Here is a 21,248-nt window from a genome sequence, read left to right on the forward strand (position 1 = left end):
ATAAATAAATAAATAAATAAATAAATAAATAAATAAATAAATAAATAAATAAATAAATAAATAAATAAATAAATAAATAAATAAATAAATAAATAAATAAATAAATAAATAAATAAATAAATAAATAAATAAATAAATAAATAAATAAATAAATAAATAAATAAATAAATAAATAAATAAATAAATAAATAAATAAATAAATAAATAAATAAATAAATAAATAAATAAATAAATAAATAAATAAATAAATAAATAAATAAATAAATAAATAAATAAATAAATAAATAAATAAATAAATAAATAAATAAATAAATAAATAAATAAATAAATAAATAAATAAATAAATAAATAAATAAATAAATAAATAAATAAATAAATAAATAAATAAATAAATAAATAAATAAATAAATAAATAAATAAATAAATAAATAAATAAATAAATAAATAAATAAATAAATAAATAAATAAATAAATAAATAAATAAATAAATAAATAAATAAATAAATAAATAAATAAATAAATAAATAAATAAATAAATAAATAAATAAATAAATAAATAAATAAATAAATAAATAAATAAATAAATAAATAAATAAATAAATAAATAAATAAATAAATAAATAAATAAATAAATAAATAAATAAATAAATAAATAAATAAATAAATAAATAAATAAATAAATAAATAAATAAATAAATAAATAAATAAATAAATAAATAAATAAATAAATAAATAAATAAATAAATAAATAAATAAATAAATAAATAAATAAATAAATAAATAAATAAATAAATAAATAAATAAATAAATAAATAAATAAATAAATAAATAAATAAATAAATAAATAAATAAATAAATAAATAAATAAATAAATAAATAAATAAATAAATAAATAAATAAATAAATAAATAAATAAATAAATAAATAAATAAATAAATAAATAAATAAATAAATAAATAAATAAATAAATAAATAAATAAATAAATAAATAAATAAATAAATAAATAAATAAATAATAAATAAATAACTCTTATTTTTTGCCATTTTCAATTAAGGTCATAAAATAACCTTTATTTTTAAAAAAGAAAAATTTCGGTCAAGGTCTGAGAGAAACCTTTATTTTGTATTTTTTATGTTTCGGTCAACCAGTGAGATTTATCGCTGAGAGAAAAAAATAAATCTCATCTGCAAATGTATCAATTAGAACTTCGGTCTACTGAAATATTCGAATTTCATTGGTTGTGCTTGTCGTCCCAGCGACTCAAATCACAGTGGAAAAGACACTTTCGTCTTTACATTTTATGTATTTGATATAACCTTGGGTCGAAAGAACTTTGAGAGTTTATTATTAGTTAAACTTAATACATAAACTTAGAAAAAACATCCTTTTTATATTTATTTTTGCAAAATAAAGACATTCTTGACATATTCGACATTTTCCTTTGAATTGAACATTTTTGATTTATTTTAAGTGCAAACGGTTAAAGGTTGACCTTTTCCATTTTTTTTTTTTTTGGTAAAAATCTTAACCATTGAGACAAAATTTAAAAAATAATAAATAAATCCCAACCGATAACCTTTATTTTTGATTTTTTTAAATAAATCTCAAACCTTAACTGAAACTATTTAAAGTAATGTGGTAACTCTCAGATTCTGATCTCTGGTTGTTCTCAAAAAGTTTTGAAACAAACTTAAACTGTAATAAATTCTTGATTGGTTGTAAAAGATATATTTCAAATCAGACGTAGTTTGGCAAATTTAAAGGAAAGTGAAGCAAAAACTATAAAAACCGTCATAACTCGAAAATGGGACGAAAACGAGAAAATTACCTCTTAAGTTTTTCGACTTAAAATTACCTCAAGAATCCTTGGTTTTCGTTTGGGGCGGTGACTGTTTGACACCCTGTATTTAAAACTTATTTTTTATGATAACGAAGAAAAAAATAACAAAAATAATAAAAAAATTATTAAAATTATTTTTTTTTTATTTTAAGTGGAGCGATTGAATATAATTCAATTTATAATTTCAAGTGACCTCAACTCCAAAAATGTGTAAAGCGTTTCGCCCAGGTACGACAGTGGGCTCATCAGTTAGATCTGTCGTACCCTTACTAAGACGCCTTATTTTGGTCGATGTTTACCGACACAATATAAAACTCACAGCATGAATATACTGTGAATTTTAATATTCTAATGGAATATCAGCCTGACCACGAGTATACATTTTCTAAGGCCGTGTGTGAATTGCGTTAAATAGTTAAATCCGTGTAAAATTTTTGACACTATTGAGGTGAATAAAAAATTTTCAGTTGTGAAAAATTTATTGGGCTCTGGACCTGGTTAAACTTGAGTTAAATTTTTTTTGCAGATGGTTTTGTTTTTGTTTTATTAAAGAGGAGTTTTATGGCAGAAAAAAGGCTGAAAAAATTTCAAACCATAATCCATATACCTGAAATTTTTTTTGTTAACCTCAATAGTGTCAAAAATTTAACAGGATTTAACTATTTAACGCAATTCACACACGGCCTAAGTGTCTGAATTTAAACAAATTCCCTTAGAATATTAAAATTCAGTATATTCATGCTATGAGTTTTAAATAGTGTCGGTAAACATCGAACAAAATAAGACGTCTTAGTAAGGGTACGACAGAGTAGAAGCAGAGCCCGACTCAGGACAACACGACTTTGTACACCCCGACTCAAGACAGCCCGACTCAACCCATAGCCCGACTCAAGATAGCCCGACTCATCGCAACTCGACTCAGGTAAGAACTCGACCTGCGTCGAGCTGCGATGAGTCGGGTTATCTTGAGTCGGGCTATGGGTTGAATCGGGCTGTCGTGAGTTGGGGTGTAAAGTCGTGTTGTCCTGAGTCGGGCTATACCCTTCCCGTACAACAGATCTTACTGATGAGCCCACTGTCGTACCTGGGCGAAACGCTTTATAAATTTTTGGAGTTGAGGTCACTTGAACTTATAAATTGACTTATCTTTTATGTACATGTTATTGGACGTCTGAAATTCGTTTCGTTTTCAAAATATTTAAATTTTTGTCCAAAATGAGTTTGCCGTATACCGTATACGCCATGAGAATCAGAAGTTTCTTTTATTCATACACGTACGCCAAAAAAAAAAAACATAACCGCATTAAGACGTACGTCAATAGAAATCTCAATTTTTTTTATAAATTGCATAAAAAATTTGACTTAAATACCAAAATTTGGTGTTTACGTCAAACAATACGTGAATATCTCAGCAAAGAAAAAAGATAGAAAAAACAACGGATAACAGATTTGAAAAGAGCACCTTCGAAAACATAAGACTGCATACCTACCTAGTTCAAAAAATGCAATTTAACTAGTATAGGGCAGCATTGTTAAAAGGTCAAATAAGAAAGTTAAAAAAAATTTCACCGCTCTTGATAAAAACAATTTTTAAGCTCCGTTTACTGTCATTCCGTATCGGAATTGCTGTCTCATTTTAGATTTTGCACATACTTTGTAGGGATGTTCTCTAGGACTGTAAGGAAGCAAATCCATGATGATTTAATATTAAGTTGTGTGGTTTCGCCGGTACCCGCATTGGAACTTTTGCAACACGTCATTTTCATGTTAGGTTAGGTTATATGGGCTGACAGTTGATTTTGTTACCGTCACACTCATCAATGTAGATCCATTGTGATACCCTGAAGTATTGTAACTTCATGAAAAAGTGTTAACCTATGAATGCTATGGTTGTTCGAGCCATTTGGAGGACTTGACAAAGTTCAGTAGGCTATTGCCTGAGAGTTCCGATAGTTCTTCTAATTCATTAAAGAAGTACTTTCCTAAGAATTTTTTTCTAGTGCGACAGAGTGCTGGGCAGTGACAGAGGAAGTGAAAAGTGTTTTCCTGTTCGTCCTCATTGCCGCAGCCTCTGCATAGATCATCCGTACTAAGCCCTATTTTCTTTTTGTGGTATCCTAGTAGGTTATGTCCCGTTAAGACGCCTATTAGGGATCTTAAGGAAGGTTTACTAAGTAGTAAGATCTTATTTGATTTTTTCTCGTCGAAGTTCGGCCATAGTTTCCTGGTGTGACCGCAGGTTTCTAGGAGGTTCCATCTTTCATTGGTTTTTTGTGACGATATTTCGCTTTATTTCACATTGTGGGATCCTGATGTTAAGGTCTATGAGAGAGGGATCAAGAACTGAGCCCTCCCTTGCAAGCTCATCCGCTTTTTCGTTGCCGAACACACCACTGTGGCCGGGAACCCAGCAGAGTCTTACATTATGCTGCATACCAAGAACCCTAAGCTCTTCGCGACAGCAAGAAACAAGCTTTGACTTGATTAAGGTGGCAGAAATCGCTTTTATTGCCGCTTGGCTATCAATGAAAAAGATGATGTCAGCAGGTGATATCGCCATCATGGATATTTGTTTAGCAGCATTTTTCACTGCCAATATCTCAGCTTGGAAGACACTGCTGTGATTGGGGAGTCTGAAAGAACTGGCAAGGTTGAGGTTTTCTGAGTAAAAACCTGCACCAACCCCAGTGTTCATCTTCGAACCATCAGTAAAGATGGCGATAGTCGACTCATTTGAGAAAGGTACACTGTTTTCCCAATCTTGTCTGTTAGGGAAACTGAATTAAAGACTTGTTGAAGTCTAAGTAAGGGGTCATGTAATCTGTACTTACGTTGTTGCCAACGTAGTTAGAAAGGATCGTAGTATGGCTGTTTTGACTAGTATTCCAAATGTTGGTTTGACTAAGTCGTAGGGCGCTGTTTGCTCCTAATTCTTGTACAAATAGATCTAAGGGAGTGAGATTAAGGATTGCTTCCAGACCTGCGGTTGGAGTGGACCTCATCACCCCCGTAGTGCTAATGCATGCTGTTCTTTGTACTTTGGTGAGGGTCTTGTGTATGCATGCTGAAAGGGTGATATAGTCTCCGGTCTTAAATAACTGCGGATATGTATATCGATTAACCTTTCTAGTGTTTTGAGTGTAAAAGAAGTTAGACTGATAGGTCTGAAATCTTTGGGTTCTGTGTAACTGGATTTACCAGCTTTTGGTATAAAGACAACTTTGACTTCACGCCATATTTTAGGGACATATCCCAATTGTAGGCTATTTTGGAATATTGTGATCAAATATGGAATAATGAATTCACTACTTTTTTGCAGCATCAAGGGGAAGACGCCGTCTAGGCCTGGAGATTTATAAGGAGAGAAAGAGTTGATGGCCCAGATCAACTTTTCTTTCGTAATAATTTCTCTAGGAATTTCACATATTGAGTGCAAAGAGTTTGTAGAATCATTTTCCAATTCAGAGTTATAACCTGGGAAGTTTTTTTTTAATTTTTAATGTGGCCTTTAAATATAATTGAGAAAGTATAAATGGAAGCTAAAAGCTTTTTATGTTTAAAATTTTAATACACAACAGAAAGTCAAAAAAATAACGGATCAATCATATTACTTTACACACGTGTAATAAAAAAAGGGAAATCAATAAAAAACTTGCTGCGAATGTTCCTAGTAAGGAAATGTCTAATGTAATTCATTTATTTTCATATACCTACATAGCAATCACTTGTATTTTCTTCCCCAAAGTTTCGAACGTAAACGGATTGTCGGGACAAAATTGGGACATTTTGTAAATCGGGACAGCCCTTGCCATTGCCTATCTTCTTGAATAACAAAACAATTTAAAAAACTTAAACCCACCCAAAATTCTTTCGTGCGCCTAAGATTGGGGATAGCATGCCCTCCTTACGAATATTTGTGCTATTTATAATTTTGTGCTTCATAATTTTCATAAACGACCAAAGCGACCAGACCTGCGTTTGAAAATAATGATTTTTGAGTGCTGGCTCCAAAAGTAATGGTCCAAACGGTTATGGTGAAAAAACATCGTATGCTCTAAATGCTGTGAAATTTCCCTCCTCCTTGATTGTCCCTCCAATAAAAAATTGTTTTTTTTAATTCTTTGATTGAAAAATTGGTTAATCAAAAGTTAATAAAATAAAAGGATGTACTCAAACTGGTTTATTATTTTCAAAACTTGCCATGTTATTGCTTTTTTCAAAAAGGTAGGTAAAAAAAGCCCTTAAAGCTGGGGCTCATTTCCGAGTGAGTTTTTCTGTGCCTTATTCGGAAGACAATTTAGGGCCAATTTTTCAATAGTCAGATAAACCTCAGATAGAGCTTATTCCTAGGAATAAAAGTTTTTTTTATATTGACATTTATTCTTCTAATAGTCTAACTGACGATTGAAAAATCAGGGCTTAATTTGATTATTTTTTTAACCCTAACCCTGTCACCGGACAGCCTTATACACCCGATGCGATTAATTAATTACATGAGAATACTACTACTGTATGTGTATATGTATAGAAAACTAAACTGTTAAAATAACATTGGACCATTTTCAGCTTAGATTCAATTCAAGAGGGATAAACCCGAGTTTTCTTAAAAGCAGCTTTAACATTATCTATGAATACGTCCTAATAAAAAATAAATAAAACGCAAGAGATAACTATACAACTTACTTGTGTACAATGCCGTAAGTGTCAATTTCCACAACCAAGTATCGTAATTGCTGTTCATTTGAATTTGTTAGTACAGTTTTCGGTGATAGGACCAACCCAATGAAATCGCTATCGGAAATCCTTTTCAACTTGATTTGTCGAAAGCGTCGACGTATCGTTTCAGTTTCATAATCGTAGTTGTATCCTCCAAGTGAAATTGGTGCACCTACGTCATTTTCATTTGCTTCTATACTTGTTCTTATAGAATTCATTGGCAATAAACTATTTCGTTTTGATGACGCATCATCAACTAGAACTCTACCACCGTCACTGTCGTAACCCGATTCGTTTGAACTCAAGCAACTACTTAATCTTTGGTAAAGTGGTTCCCAATCCTTAGAAGAAACACTATTATTTCGCAAAATGTTACCTTGCGGAGAATAATTACATAACACACTATCATCCGAAGAATAACGTTTAATAACGTCGTCGCTCCGATATATCACCTTTTGTTGGTCACTTAGACTAGTGCTCGTGAGAGAACATGTATCATCGTCATAAATTGTATTTGCTGTGATTTCTGGTGCTATGATGTCAGAGACTCGGTTATTATTTGTATTCGTTGTCGATTTTGTAACAGAACCTCTGTTTTCTTCAGGTAAAACCGACAACCGAGAGCGAAGAAATGCATAGGGAAAATTACCTCGACGAGTCTGTTCTCCTGGGTTAGAAATTCCTGCTTTTGCAATGTCGTCGCAACTTGATGATTTAATCGTTGATTGAACTGTGGTAGATATCTTATGAATAGAGTTTTCAACATTCAAAAGACTTTCACTTGGATCATCGCATTTTACATAAGAACAAGTGCTGAGTTGACTTGTTGAACTACTGCGGTAAAGCTGGGGTTCAGAAGCTTTTATTAAATTATGTGATTTATGATTAAGCATGCCAGTAGATCCTATTCGATGAAAGAAGGATTTAAGTGTTTTTTGTCGATCTTTTGTAAGAGACGCATTTTTATCTGGAGAGATATGAGGAAAAAATGCTGGTAGGTTTTGTGTGTCCTCTCTTTGCGGGCCAATGGTGTCTATTGGGCCAGATTTGCATTTATTGAGTGTGCATGTGGCATTGAATGATAGTGGGTGGAATATACTTTGAAGATCGGAATGACTTTTTTGATCACTCTTCTTTAATATGTCCAGCTTTTTACCCATTCTTTTTCCCCATGTAAATACTGAAAAGAAAAAAAATATTGTCGTTTAAGATTTCATAACTTTGAATTATAAATGTGTTTCACAACTCGGTTATCTAATTACATACACACAGAAAAAAACAAGGTAAAATAAAAAAAAATAATCATGCTTCATCATATTATACGAATTATTTTGCTTCATATCACTTTCTGATTATTTTGAAAGGATTCCATTCCTTTTAAAACAACATTTGCACTTTTCTATCTTCTCTGTGCACTTTCCCTCTCTCTCTCTTTTGAATTACCTACATATTATATTTACATATTTGAAAAAACTAACAACCTCAGCCGGGAATTGAACCTGGTATATTTTAGCTACCGAGCAACAGTGAGGCACAGCTGGCGTAATGAGGGCGGTTGTTTATATTTGTCTGTCTGTATGTACTTCGAGCTGCAGCCTAAACTAGTAAAGCGATTTTCTTCAAACTTCAAACTTGTTAAAATTCTATTTTTGGGACCAAAACTAAAGTACCTGTTGGCCAATTTCAATTTTTGTTTTATGAGATAAATACTGTATTATCTTTCCATAAACATGGTAAAATTGTCTTCTTTGAGTTCAATGCAAAGGGTACTTTTGCTAACAAAGTTTTTGATGAAAGAATGGCATTTCCAAATTCAGACTTTTTGGAGTCAATCCGCGATAAAGTGAATTCTTCAAAATGCTTCAATTTTTTTTAGTGCATTTTTTTCATTTTTTGTTTATTTGTGGTAAATTTTGAATAGTATAATTATATTTTTGTGTTTGTATATTTGGTAATTTTTAGTTTCCCGCGATAAATTCAGTTCTCCACAGATTTTTTAACAGACACACAGAAGTTATGACTTGCAACAGAAGATGCACTAATTTCAATGTTAAGTTCCGCCGTTTTGCCCAATTTTTTACAAATCGGGGCCTTAACAAGTCTGTCAGTTGTATACGTGCTTGAAACACGTAAAATGCATTGCCTTACCTTACCAACGTTGGAAAAGAACGTTTGTCAAAATACTTTTTTCCCTCAAAAATTAATATTTTTTATACAAAAAATGCAGCCACGAAGCATAATACCAACTATATGACTGACATTGACCATCGTAAGATTCACCATAATATACTTAATAAATAACCGTCAACTTCCTTATTTTATGTTTAACCGTTACAGATTATTCTCATCAGTTAGAAAAATGTTCATTTTGTCAAAATACTTTTTCCGACCATTGTAACTAGTAAAGATGTCGCACGTAGAACAAACTTCTGTGCTTGAAATTTTCTACCATCAGATTTTACCCATAGGTCAAAAACATGTAGGTATCCAAGAATTAAATTGTTGAGAAACATTTTAAAATTTTTCGATGACTGCGTAGAAAAGAGAGGGTTGATTTTTATAGATGAATTTATTTAATGGGAGGAAGCGAGATAGTAGTTAAATGTTGATACGAATAAGGAAAAGAAAAAAAAAATACATTTGTCTGCGAGAATGTACCTATAAAATAATTTTTTTTTTGTTAAATTATTCAGGAAACTGATATTAACACATGATTCAAAATAATAATTTAAATAAGAATAATTTTAGATATAGTATATATGACAAGAGTGTATGAGCAAAATTGTGTGGAAATGAATTTCAACCCTCAAATTGTCAATAGGTCCAAATCATTATAATGCAGAAATCCTTCGCAACATTAAAAAAAAAGTTCTTATCATGAGTGGGAAAGAGAGAGTTATTTTTAACATTGTATATATATTTCCATAGTACTATCATGAAGTGAAACGATCTTAGGAACTCTAGTGGTGACTTGAAAAAGCAGAATTTGTATGAAAAAAAAACACACTGAGCGCCACCTCAAAAAAGTGGCGACATGAACTAATACTAAATTCGACTTCATGATAGTACTATAGAAATATATATACAATGATTTTTAATAGATTTCTTAAATGCGAAGGACCGAGATGTAAGTTGAATAGGAACAAATGAAAACAAAAAGGATCGTTTTGCCGTGCGGGTCAGGGATGCCATTCTAGCGACTTTGTCGCCAGATCTAGCGACATTTCAACTTCTTCCGCGACAAAAAATATTTTGATGTCGCTAGATTATTTCTAGCGACTTTTCTAGCGACTTTTGAAGCCAAGCATTTCTGAGATCTGAGATCTGAGATCTTAAAGCAGTGGACAAATATTAACTTTGTGCAATTGAAATAACTGCATGATAGTGTTAAATTTTGGGGAGAAGTTTCAAAGTACAAAGATGCAGCGGGTGTCAATACTTATCAAGAATTATTTGAGCTAGCTGGAACTGTGATGTCACTTCCCCATTCTAATGCTGAAGTTGAGCGCATTTTTAGTACGATGAACCTTTTGAAAAATAAAACCAGAAATAAATTGTCAACAAAAATTTAAATTCTATTATTCTTATTCGAAATCAGCTTAAATTACTTAACAAAAACTGTCATACCTATGAACTACCAGAAATCGTTTTAAAAACAAATGTATTTAAAAATAATGCTGTTGAACTTCTTGCAACTGAGAATATTGCAGAAATCGATAGTGAGCTTTTTGTATGCGATTCAGAATAAATACTAGGTATTTTATTCCAAAAGATTTAAGAATTATGTAGATATCTAAATACCTACTAACAATGAGACTGAATTATTTTTTGTTTTACCTTTATTTGCTTTTTGTTACTCTAGATCTAAGTTTGTTTGTTAAATAACTTTGAATTTTTGAAAAAAAAAAAAGTTATTCAAAAATAAATTTTTGTTGAGCTTTATTTTACAATTTTTTTCTAGCGACTTCTAGCGACTTTTTGTCTCCAGAATTTCAGCCAATCTAGCGACTTTTATGGGTTGGCCTAGCGACTTTTCATTTCAGCTTGTGGCAACACTGGTGCGGGTATATATTTTTTTTCACAACTGGATTGCTTCGCATTCGCACAAGCAGGGCGAAGAAGAGATGGCTAGTTTTAAAGATTGATGAAAAAAAGAAGCAAAAACAACTTTTGCAAGTGACTGGTGTGCTTGAGGTGGGTAGGTATAGGTAGGTATACGTGTAAGCAGAAGAAGGTTGATAATTTTTTTTTTGGTTTTAATTTTTTTTTCGATGGTACCTAGTTAGATATTTAGATATTTTTTTAAGTGGAGGGTGGTTTTCTATTTCTATATTTTTGTTTCCTTTTTGAATAATCGCAAAGGCACAGGCGCATTGCTTTTAGGTGTAAGTACACACGTAATATGTAGCTAGGATTTTTTTTCCTTTGCGACAGCAATCGTCCTTGAAAAATGTAGTTCATTGTATTTTGGTTGGAAAAAGAAATTCAAACAAGTGCACAGTGGGTCCCGCCATAGGTCAAAAATAAAAAAAGTAAATGTCAATTTTTTAAAATCCAATGATTAAACAACATTCTACAATCTCCCATCGAACCAAAACCAAAAAAAATTTGACGGTTACCCTTTTTTTCATTTCTTAATAGCCATTCAAAGTCGGTATATAAAAAAAGGTACAGTTTTTTAATCGCTGCAGTTATAAGGTGTGAACTTGCGATAGTGATAGCGGGTGTTAAAAATTGTGAACAGTATTAAATTGTTATGGATATTAAACGAGAAGGTTAATACTTTCTAAAAACATAAATTATATTGTTAAATAACATTAAGGCTAATTGTAATGGGGCTCGTTAGCGAAGCAATTTTAACCATTTTTATTTAGCTCAATTTTCATTAAATTAGAGATTTAGTTGGTTTGCCTTCGAGTGCCCTCTACAATTTAAGTTCTTAAATGAAGAATACCGTCCTACCTTTCGAAATAAAAGCGCCGTTTTTTCCCCTTTTTTCCCCTTTTCGAGTAATACGAGTTTAAATGACGATACACGGAGAAAAAAAAATTACAACGTAAAACTAAAAAAAATCCTTTTTGGCACTATTATTTTTATAAAAGACTGAACTAGAGGGTAAGGGTAAAGTGCTCGACTGACAGGCAGGTCCATTTCCGGCATTAACCATTTTTTTTATATTTTCAAAAAAAATTTTTTTTTTACCTTTTTTTATTTTTCTTGAAAATAACCAAAATTTTAAAAAACTGACTTGATGCATTTTTTTGCAATAATAAATCATATAAAATGATAATACAGGTGTTTCATTAAAAAAAAAATGGTCATTATATTTTTGACCGCACTTTGTATGGGAGGTGACCCACTGTGAAGTGGTAGGTAGGTAGGTAGGTAGGAAGTGATAAAAATGATCATTCTTGGTTTGTTGTTATTTTCTTTAGTGAGGTAGGTTATGTAGGTATCTATTGATATTGAAAGATTTATTTAGTGTGGATTAAGGGTCTCTGCGTTTCAAAATATGAATTTTTGAAAAACTAAAAACCTTTTTAGATTTTAGCAACACGATTTCAGATTTTTTGAAAGCTCCGAAAAATTGCTAAACATTAAAAATCACCCAAAAATACCTGCCCCTAAAAAGGTTTTTAGTTTTTCAAAAATTCATATTTTGAAACGCAGAGACCCTTCACGTTCGCTGCCCCCATAGAAAAAAAATTTTCTTCTCTGTGTGCCATAAGTGTATTTTTGTTCAAAAGTGTTCGTGACTACCGGTGGGTCACATGGCACCTGTCTTATATACTTACATATATATATATATATATACTTATACCTACATATAAATGGATTAATCTGGGATTTTTTTTTTATAATTTAGACTTTTATCTAGGTGCCAACATTGAAAAGTAAGTTATTCTTCAACAGGCCTCTTCAGAAAAAATATTTAAAAATGTATTGTTTGTGACCGCCGGCGGGTCACATGGCCTCTCAGGAGTAAAAAGTTGTGACCGCCGGCGGGTCACATGGCAGCGAACGTGTTAATTTTTTTTTTCATTATCTTTCAAATGGCATTTTTCAAATTGTCAAAAAAATGTCCCCTACCTACAACTATGTCAAAGGTCTACTTCATGTTTTAGTTTAAGAAAATCGTTTATAACTTAGTTTTGAAATTTTCTAGAATTTTTCAATACCTTCGTTAGCTTTCCAATAAATGTATATACCAATTTAAAAAAAAAAAAATCAGTTTTCTACAACGTTGCTTTTAGAAAATAGTCACTTTATTGCAATTTCGTTTTACCCCTTTTTACCCTATTTAATGATTGAATTTTTAAGAATCCTTTTGTGGTATTCACCTTTACATTATTACCTTTCAAATAAGTTATAGAAGATTTTTGTATCTCCAATAGTATATTTTTAATAATTGCAAAATAACATAAATGCAAAGATAATCGCCTAAGATCATGAACAAATATTTAATGCAACATTTTTAATTTTTTTTGTGTGCAAAATATTTTCAGTTGCAATAAAAATTTAATTTTCAATCCAAATAGGTATTCTTCAGTTGCAATAACATTTTTTTATGCAAAATATTTTTGGTTGCAATCATTTTTTTTTAATTTCAAATGCATTTTTAAATAGAATTTTTTACAGCCCTGATCCACACTAAATAAATCTTTCAATATCAATAGATACCTACATAACCTACTTCACTAAAGAAAATAACAACAAACCAAGAATGATCATTTTTATCACTTCCTACCTACCTACCTACCTACCACTTGTTTGAATTTCTTTTTCCAACCAAAATACAATGAACTACATTTTTCAAGGACGATTGCTGTCGCAAAGGAAAAAAAATCCTAGCTACATATTACGTGTGTACTTAAGCCTGGTACGCTGCTCGCGCTAAATTTTAGCTGAGATAAAATTCCCATACAAGTTATCGATAACTTGTATGGGATCCATTTTATCTTGGCTAAAAATTTTCGATAATTTGTATGGGAGCTAAAATTTAGCGCGAGCAGCGTACCAGGCTTTACACCTAAAAGCAATGCGCCTGTGCCTTTGCGATTATTCAAAAAGGAAACAAAAATATAGAAATAGAAAACCACCCTCCACTTAAAAAAATATCTAAATATCTAACTACCATCGAAAAAAAATTAAAACCAAAAAAAAAATTATCAACCTTCTTCTGCTTACACGTATACCTACCTATACCTACCAGGGTTGAAAAATCGTTTTTGAGCATTGTATCGAAAGTGAAATAAAAAGTGTATCGAATTGTACTTTTTGAATCTTTCAAATTTTATTAAAGAACAATTCGAAAAATTTGTTTTAAATTAACGAAAAACTTTAAGATAAACCAAAAACTAAAATATTTTTTTTTTTTTTCAAAAAAATCGGAAAAACTTTTGAGGTCATTTTTGATTTTGTTCTTTGTTACTGTGATCCTATTTACAGTTTACAACTGCAAAACACTGATGTTTCATTACAACTCAAAACTATGGTCTTTCGTGATAATGAAAATATGCAGTGAAATATGTAAATATGCAGAATTATTGCAGGTGTATTGAACTTCACAATTTAATCTTATCGTCAATGGCTATGAAAATTGAGGTGAATTTTCGAATAAAAAAAAATTAAAAAACCTAAAATTTTATTTCTTTGAAGAAAATTAAATAAAGACTTTAAATTCACCCTTGACCGTTTAATGTTCTATTCAAATCAAACGTGTATTTTACTAATATTGCATATCTTGGAAGAATTGAAAAGAAATAAAATGCACGACTGGGGCCGCACGTACTTGCTCTTGCAGTTCAAAGCATTTTTAATGTTAGCTTACTTGTAGATTATAAGAGCTGAATGTACATAAATTTTTAAGAAATTTGGTTGAGGCCAAATGTTAATTAAATACATTTTTTTTTATTTGACTTGACTTTTTTGAGAAAAACTAAAAATTCAGTTTTACTGTAATTACTTTGAATATTACGTGTGCTAAATTTCATCAAAATCGTTAGAGCCGTTTTCGAGAAAATTGCAATTACTCGAAAATTTTGTATGGGAGATATACGTTCTAAGCGAGATATTAAAAAACAAAAAAAAAACCAACCTTGGAAATTACGAAAAAAACATCCATACCAAATTTCAAGAAAATCCGTCTACCCGTTTAGGCTGTAGCGACTTGTACAGATGGACGCACGGACGCACGGACGCACCGACGCAACGTCGCGACGCACAGACCGACGGACGTCATGACGAAACCCACTTTTTTGGACTCCTCCATCATCGTAATGTTAGTTTTGATTAAAACCTCGAATTTTTTTTGACACGAAACCAATACTTGCCCTATAGAGCAAGTTAAAATTGATCCAGAATACCTTTTACATTGATATAAGCGGAAAACTGTATCGAATTTAGTAAAAGTGTATTTGTGTACTTTAGCCAAGCCAAGTGTATCGAAAAAAGTACAATCGTATCGACTTTTGCAACCCAGATACCTACCCACCTCAAGCACATCAGTGACCAGTCACTTGCAAAAGTTGTTTTTGCTTCTTTTTTTCATCAATCTTTAAAACTAGCCATCTCTTCTTCGCCCTGCTTGTGCGAATGCGAAGCAATCCAGTTGTGAAAAAAAATATATACCCGCACCAGTGTTGCCACAAGCTGAAATGAAAAGTCGCTAGGCCAACCCATAAAAGTCGCTAGATTGGCTGAAATTCTGGAGACAAAAAGTCGCTAGAAGTCGCTAGAAAAAAATTGTAAAATAAAGCTCAACAAAAATTTATTTTTGAATAACTTTTTTTTTTTTCAAAAATTCAAAGTTATTTAACAAACAAACTTAGATCTAGAGTAACAAAAAACAAATAAAGGTAAAACAAAAAATAATTCAGTCTCATTGTTAGTAGGTATTTAGATATCTACATAATTCTTAAATCTTTTGGAATAAAATACCTAGTATTTATTCTGAATCGCATACAAAAAGCTCACTATCGATTTCTGCAATATTCTCAGTTGCAAGAAGTTCAACAGCATTATTTTTAAATACATTTGTTTTTAAAACGATTTCTGGTAGTTCATAGGTATGACAGTTTTTGTTAAGTAATTTAAGCTGATTTCGAATAAGAATAATAGAATTTAAATTTTTTGTTGACAATTTATTTCTGGTTTTATTTTTCACAAGGTTCATCGTACTAAAAATGCGCTCAACTTCAGCATTAGAATGGGGAAGTGACATCACAGTTCCAGCTAGCTCAAATAATTCTGGATAAGTATTGACACCCGCTGCATCTTTGTACTTTGAAACTTCTCCCCAAAATTTAACACTATCATGCAGTTATTTCAATTGCACAAAGTTAATATTTGTCCACTGCTTTAAGATCTCAGATCTCAGATCTCAGAAATGCTTGGCTTCAAAAGTCGCTAGAAAAGTCGCTAGAAATAATCTAGCGACATCAAAATATTTTTTGTCGCGGAAGAAGTTGAAATGTCGCTAGATCTGGCGACAAAGTCGCTAGAATGGCATCCCTGACCCGCACGGCAAAACGATCCTTTTTGTTTTCATTTGTTCCTATTCAACTTACATCTCGGTTTTTCGCATTTAAGAAATCTATTAAAAATCATTGTATATATATTTCTATAGTACTATCATGAAGTCGAATTTAGTATTAGTTCATGTCGCCACTTTTTTGAGGTGGCGCTCAGTGTGTTTTTTTTTCATACAAATTCTGCTTTTTCAAGTCACCACTAGAGTTCCTAAGATCGTTTCACTTCATGATAGTACTATGGAAATATATATACAATGTTAAAAATAACTCTCTCTTTCCCACTCATGATAAGAACTTTTTTTTTAATGTTGCGAAGGATTTCTGCATTATAATGATTTGGACCTATTGACAATTTGAGGGTTGAAATTCATTTCCACACAATTTTGCTCATACACTCTTGTCATATATACTATATCTAAAATTATTCTTATTTAAATTATTATTTTGAATCATGTGTTAATATCAGTTTCCTGAATAATTTAACAAAAAAAAAAATTATTTCATAGGTACATTCTCGCAGACAAATGTATTTTTTTTTTCTTTTCCTTATTCGTATCAACATTTAACTACTATCTCGCTTCCTCCCATTAAATAAATTCATCTATAAAAATCAACCCTCTCTTTTCTACGCAGTCATCGAAAAATTTTAAAATGTTTCTCAACAATTTAATTCTTGGATACATGTTTTGGACCTATGGGTAAAATCTGATGGTAGAAAATTTCAAGCACAGAAGTTTGTTCTACGTGCGACATTTTTACTAGTTATATGATCTTTGGTAACTGGCTTCGTGAGAGACTTCCGTATAAGTGCTATTTTTCATCATAATTATACACGAATTTTAAACTTTTTTTTCCTCAACTAAAAACAGGCTGAAAATTGTTTTTAAATCATCATGATTAGCTGAAACATTGCATCGCATTGTCATCACCAACAAGAGTGAGTTCGCCCCTGCAAAACTAGCTCGAAATTTGATAGAGTATACACTATTTTTGACAGATTATATACTAATTTTTTTTAAATTTTTTTAAATTTTTTTTTTGTGGCTTCACTCACCAACTCTATAGGTGTGATATACATCCCTTCCTGTAATTCTTATTCAATGGCTGGTTTTTGTTTTTTTTTTTCTTAATCATGGTTTTGTTCCTCATCCTCAGTTCTACATCTGTATATTTCTCTAGTGTCTAGTCTGTGTCGAGATATACCATTTTTTACCATTAAAAACTCAACCCACCCACTTCCCGAACTCGGCTCGCCCGTAATTTATTTTTCATTTCATTTTTATCATATTCACCTCCTTTTCCAATGGGTTTCACCTTCTGTTATTTTTTTTTTTTTGGTTTAATAAATTATCGACACTGCTCTAAACTGCTCTTGTGTCTTTTTTAAATTATTTAAAATAATAAGAAAAAGAAGTACCTATCATACGGGCTTTAGGTAGGGTTGCCAACCGTACTCTAAAAAAGAGTATTGTGCTCTATTTCAAGTATGTGTACTCTATAATCTATAACTCTGATAGAGTACGTCAAAATACTCTTTTTTTACTTAAGACTGTGTGTACCACCACATAAATTTGTATTATTAACGGCCATATTATTCACTAGTTTAAAAAATACATCTTAATGTAAAATTGTCAAATGTCAAAAATAAATCCAAATCCAAAATAGTTATCCCGATTTTAACTATGAAAATAGTTAAAAATGACTTTTCTCTGTATGATAGTATTATGGATTTGGATTTTTTTGACATTTCAATTTCCTTACATCCAGATGTATTTTTTAAACTAGTGAATAATATGGCCGTAAGTTTAAAAAAGCAAGGCTTAAAATATTCGAAATTATAATTTCTAAATTTCAACAATTGTAATTTAGAGAGTACAAATCAAAATAATTTTGGTCGTTGTTTTAGTACGACCTATTTGTTTTGTGTTTGTTTCTTAGTCAGATTTAAAATTTTATTTTGTTTGCTAATTCTAAGGAGTAAAGCTACATATTTTGAAAAACTTAAACATTGTTTTTTTTTTAATCGAAAAAATGAATCGCAACTGATGCAATTTTCTTGACCTTGCAATGTTAATTCATCGAAATAAAAAGAAATAAAAAGCTCAAATATTAATACCTTGATTTTTTACCAAAGAAAATCTTAAGGTTTTAGATAATAAATAAGGTTAGGTAGAAATGGCGGTAAGGAAAACGACTGACACACTTAGACCACTTATTGGTCCTTTGTGATACCATGATTTTGCAAGGAAACTCCTGACTAATTAAACCAGTTGGAGCTTTTAATGAAGCGGTGAAGGTTGAAGATGTCAGTATTAATTAATTCACTAGTATCTTCTAAGAAATATTTTTCCAAGTATTTTTTACGTCTACTGGAAAGGCCAGGACATGAGCAGAGAAGATGTTGGATTGTTTTTTCTTCTTCCTCATCAAGGCAACTGCTACAGAAGTCGTTAGAGACTAGGTACGCCAAGTCTTATGGCGTGTCTACCTTTGAGGCAGTATCCTGTTAAGACACCTATTACAGAGGTGATATGAAACCTGCTTAGAGACAATACATTTTTTGAACGTTTTGAATCTAGCCTAGGCCTGCTTGATATTAAATAAAAAAATATGAATTTTGAATTTGAAATTTTGGAGTCATACACAACACATAATTTTAAAAACAACAAAAAAATTTTATGTACGGCAAGAAGAACAAAAAAATACATTTTCAAGACTTGAAATAAATGGTACTCTTCTTTTTTCAAATGTACTCTTTTTTTCGTCTCTAAAATCAAATATACTCTATTCTTTTTTAAAAAAGTTGGCAACCCTAGCTTTAGGTATAAAGCAACACATAGTCAGAAAATTAGTCTTATTTCCTTTTCAAGCAAACAAACTCCTGGAGTAAAAATAAGTAGAATTACATAATACATTTTAAATAGGTGAACAAAATTGATACACTCTGGTCCAAACCACATATTGCTACAAATTGAAAGTAGGTCATCCATAATATTAGTAGGGTGTTCATTTCAAAACTAATTTCTTGTTTGCGTTCAATCTGTGGTGGTTAATGGTAAAGGTGATCTGACAGTAAACCAAAGAATCAGGGTGAGTCGGTTTATATGTTAATGAACGGCAGATTCTCCCACTTTATAAGTGCTGTGTACATATTTATTGATATGTGCTTTTATGTAACTTGATCCAACAATAAAACTGACAACGTATTCACAAAATTTGTGTGTCTGCTTTCATATGAAGGCGAAGTGTTAACTACCTACAGTTAGGTACATGATATAAGAAAAATTGCTTTAATTTTGTATCCACAATAAAAATTAAAATTGAAAAATATTAAGCTTTGACAACTTAAGGGGTAATAACACCTTGTAAACCATGAAATCGAGCGTCATATTCATCAGCGTATAAAACAAAGAAGAAATATTATTTTCTTTTGGTGTTTGTTTAGTTTAATTTAGTATATTAATAGGTAACAGAATAGGCTAATGTTCAATTTTTTAATGATGTGAAATTTTTTCAAAATATCAAAAAAAAAATGGTCAAGTGCTCAAAATATATGCTAAATTTTAGCTAACATACAAAATTCTATCCAAAATCTTTGATCAAATGTATTTTCGAGAGGATTTTGTTTCGGAGCTTAAATTAGGTTCAGTACTCTGCATACTTATAAGTAGCCAACTTGATTTATTTTATTAACAAGTGTTTTTAAAAAAATTACATACAAAATTAAAAAATCACCATTCAAAATATAGTTGGCATGCTTACTGTATCTAATTCTAATTGCTTACACACTTGGGCCATGTGTGAATAGGGTTAAATATTTGGTCTGGGCTAAATTTTTGACAGTAAATTTTTGAATGCAAAAATTTTCAGCTTTCAAACATTTACCTTGTTGTTTGCAGAGCAGAAGGTTAAATGTATTTTTTTTAAATAAATTACACTGTAAAAGTCGAAATCTTTGACATGTGCGCTGTTGACTCTTTCCCCCTATTTCGGACCTTAGAAATCGATTGGCATCATCATTAGTTTTTCGAACTTCGAACAAATTTTTTTTCGGAAGATTTTTCAATAATTTTAAGCATTTTGCCCGGTTTAAAGTCATTTTTCTTGTTTATATTGCTATTTATTCTGCTCAAACGTTATTTCCTACCAGCATAAACTACTGGCTTTGTAAGTCAGCCTCTATTTTCGAATTTTCTTTTGTTAATCATTCTGTGAGGCGCGTACTATTACATTATGTCTTTTGAGGCAAGGACTCAAATTTGACATTTCTCTTCTGATTTAAAAGAAACAAGAATCAAGAAGCAAAAATAAATGAAAGGGAATGTTGAAAAAAGAAAAAGTGGAAAAAGAAACGTCAAAAAAGAGTCTCAGTATTTCGACCCACGACTCTCCGGTCGGATATTTTTTTCTTTCATCTTTTTTATCTTTTGTACTCATTATGTTTAAAAAGAGGTGCGCCCCTTGAGGCTTCGTGTAGTAGCTGACTATAAATGTATATCTTAGTAAACGGAATGTGTTGCCGTTGTGTTGTAATACATTTTTTTTTACATTTGAAGGCGATTTGTGAGAAAATTGCATCTACCGCCTAAACGATTTAATCTTATCCTTCACTTCCATATAATTTTTTTCTGTAAATAATCTAAATAATATACCTACATCATTTCATTTATGTATGAAATTCAAAAAAAATTTTGAAAATAAATTTATTATTAAAAAAACAACGGCAACAGCGGCAATTTTTAACACATAGATTTTAAAGTTTTCTTTATTACCGACGTTTAAGAACAGAAATTATCAAAATTGGATCTGTTATTTGCTTTAGTTACTCCAATAAAACACAATAAAACGATAACAATGCAAAAAAATCCAAATTTCTTGAATTTTTTTTAACAAAAACTTGCTTAATTGTTAAATAAATTGCATAAAATTGTTTATTTGTCTTTATGCTGGTAGTAAATAACGTTTTAGCAGAAAAAACTTTAAACCGGACAAAATGCTTAAAATTATTGAAAACATTTTCGAAAAACATTTTGTTCGAATTCGTAGCGATAAATCAAAAAACTAATGATGCCAATCGATTTCTCAGGTCCGAAATAGTGGGGAACAGTCAACACGCACTTGTCTCACAGTGTAATCAAAAACTGAAAAAAAGAAAGAA

The 21,248-nt window shown here is 30.8% G+C and overlaps 1 protein-coding gene across 8 annotated transcripts in view; it reads right to left on the reverse strand.

The window, feature by feature from the left end:
- LOC129906523 (uncharacterized) overlaps positions 1-21,248 on the reverse strand; it is a 75,491-nt gene that overhangs the window by 39,174 nt on the left and 15,069 nt on the right. For all 8 annotated transcript variants that reach the window (XR_008770819.1, XR_008770818.1, XM_055982303.1 and 5 more), the window contains exon 3: positions 6,525-7,737. Coding sequence is in view for 6 of the 8 variants with exons in the window: in XM_055982303.1 (XP_055838278.1) it covers positions 6,525-7,737 (1,213 nt within the window). In the remaining 2 variants the exon portion in view is untranslated. The remainder of the gene's footprint in view (positions 1-6,524; positions 7,738-21,248) is intronic.

Source organism: Episyrphus balteatus, chromosome 1 (assembly GCF_945859705.1).
Source record: "Episyrphus balteatus chromosome 1, idEpiBalt1.1, whole genome shotgun sequence".
Lineage (NCBI taxonomy): Eukaryota > Metazoa > Arthropoda > Insecta > Diptera > Syrphidae > Episyrphus > Episyrphus balteatus.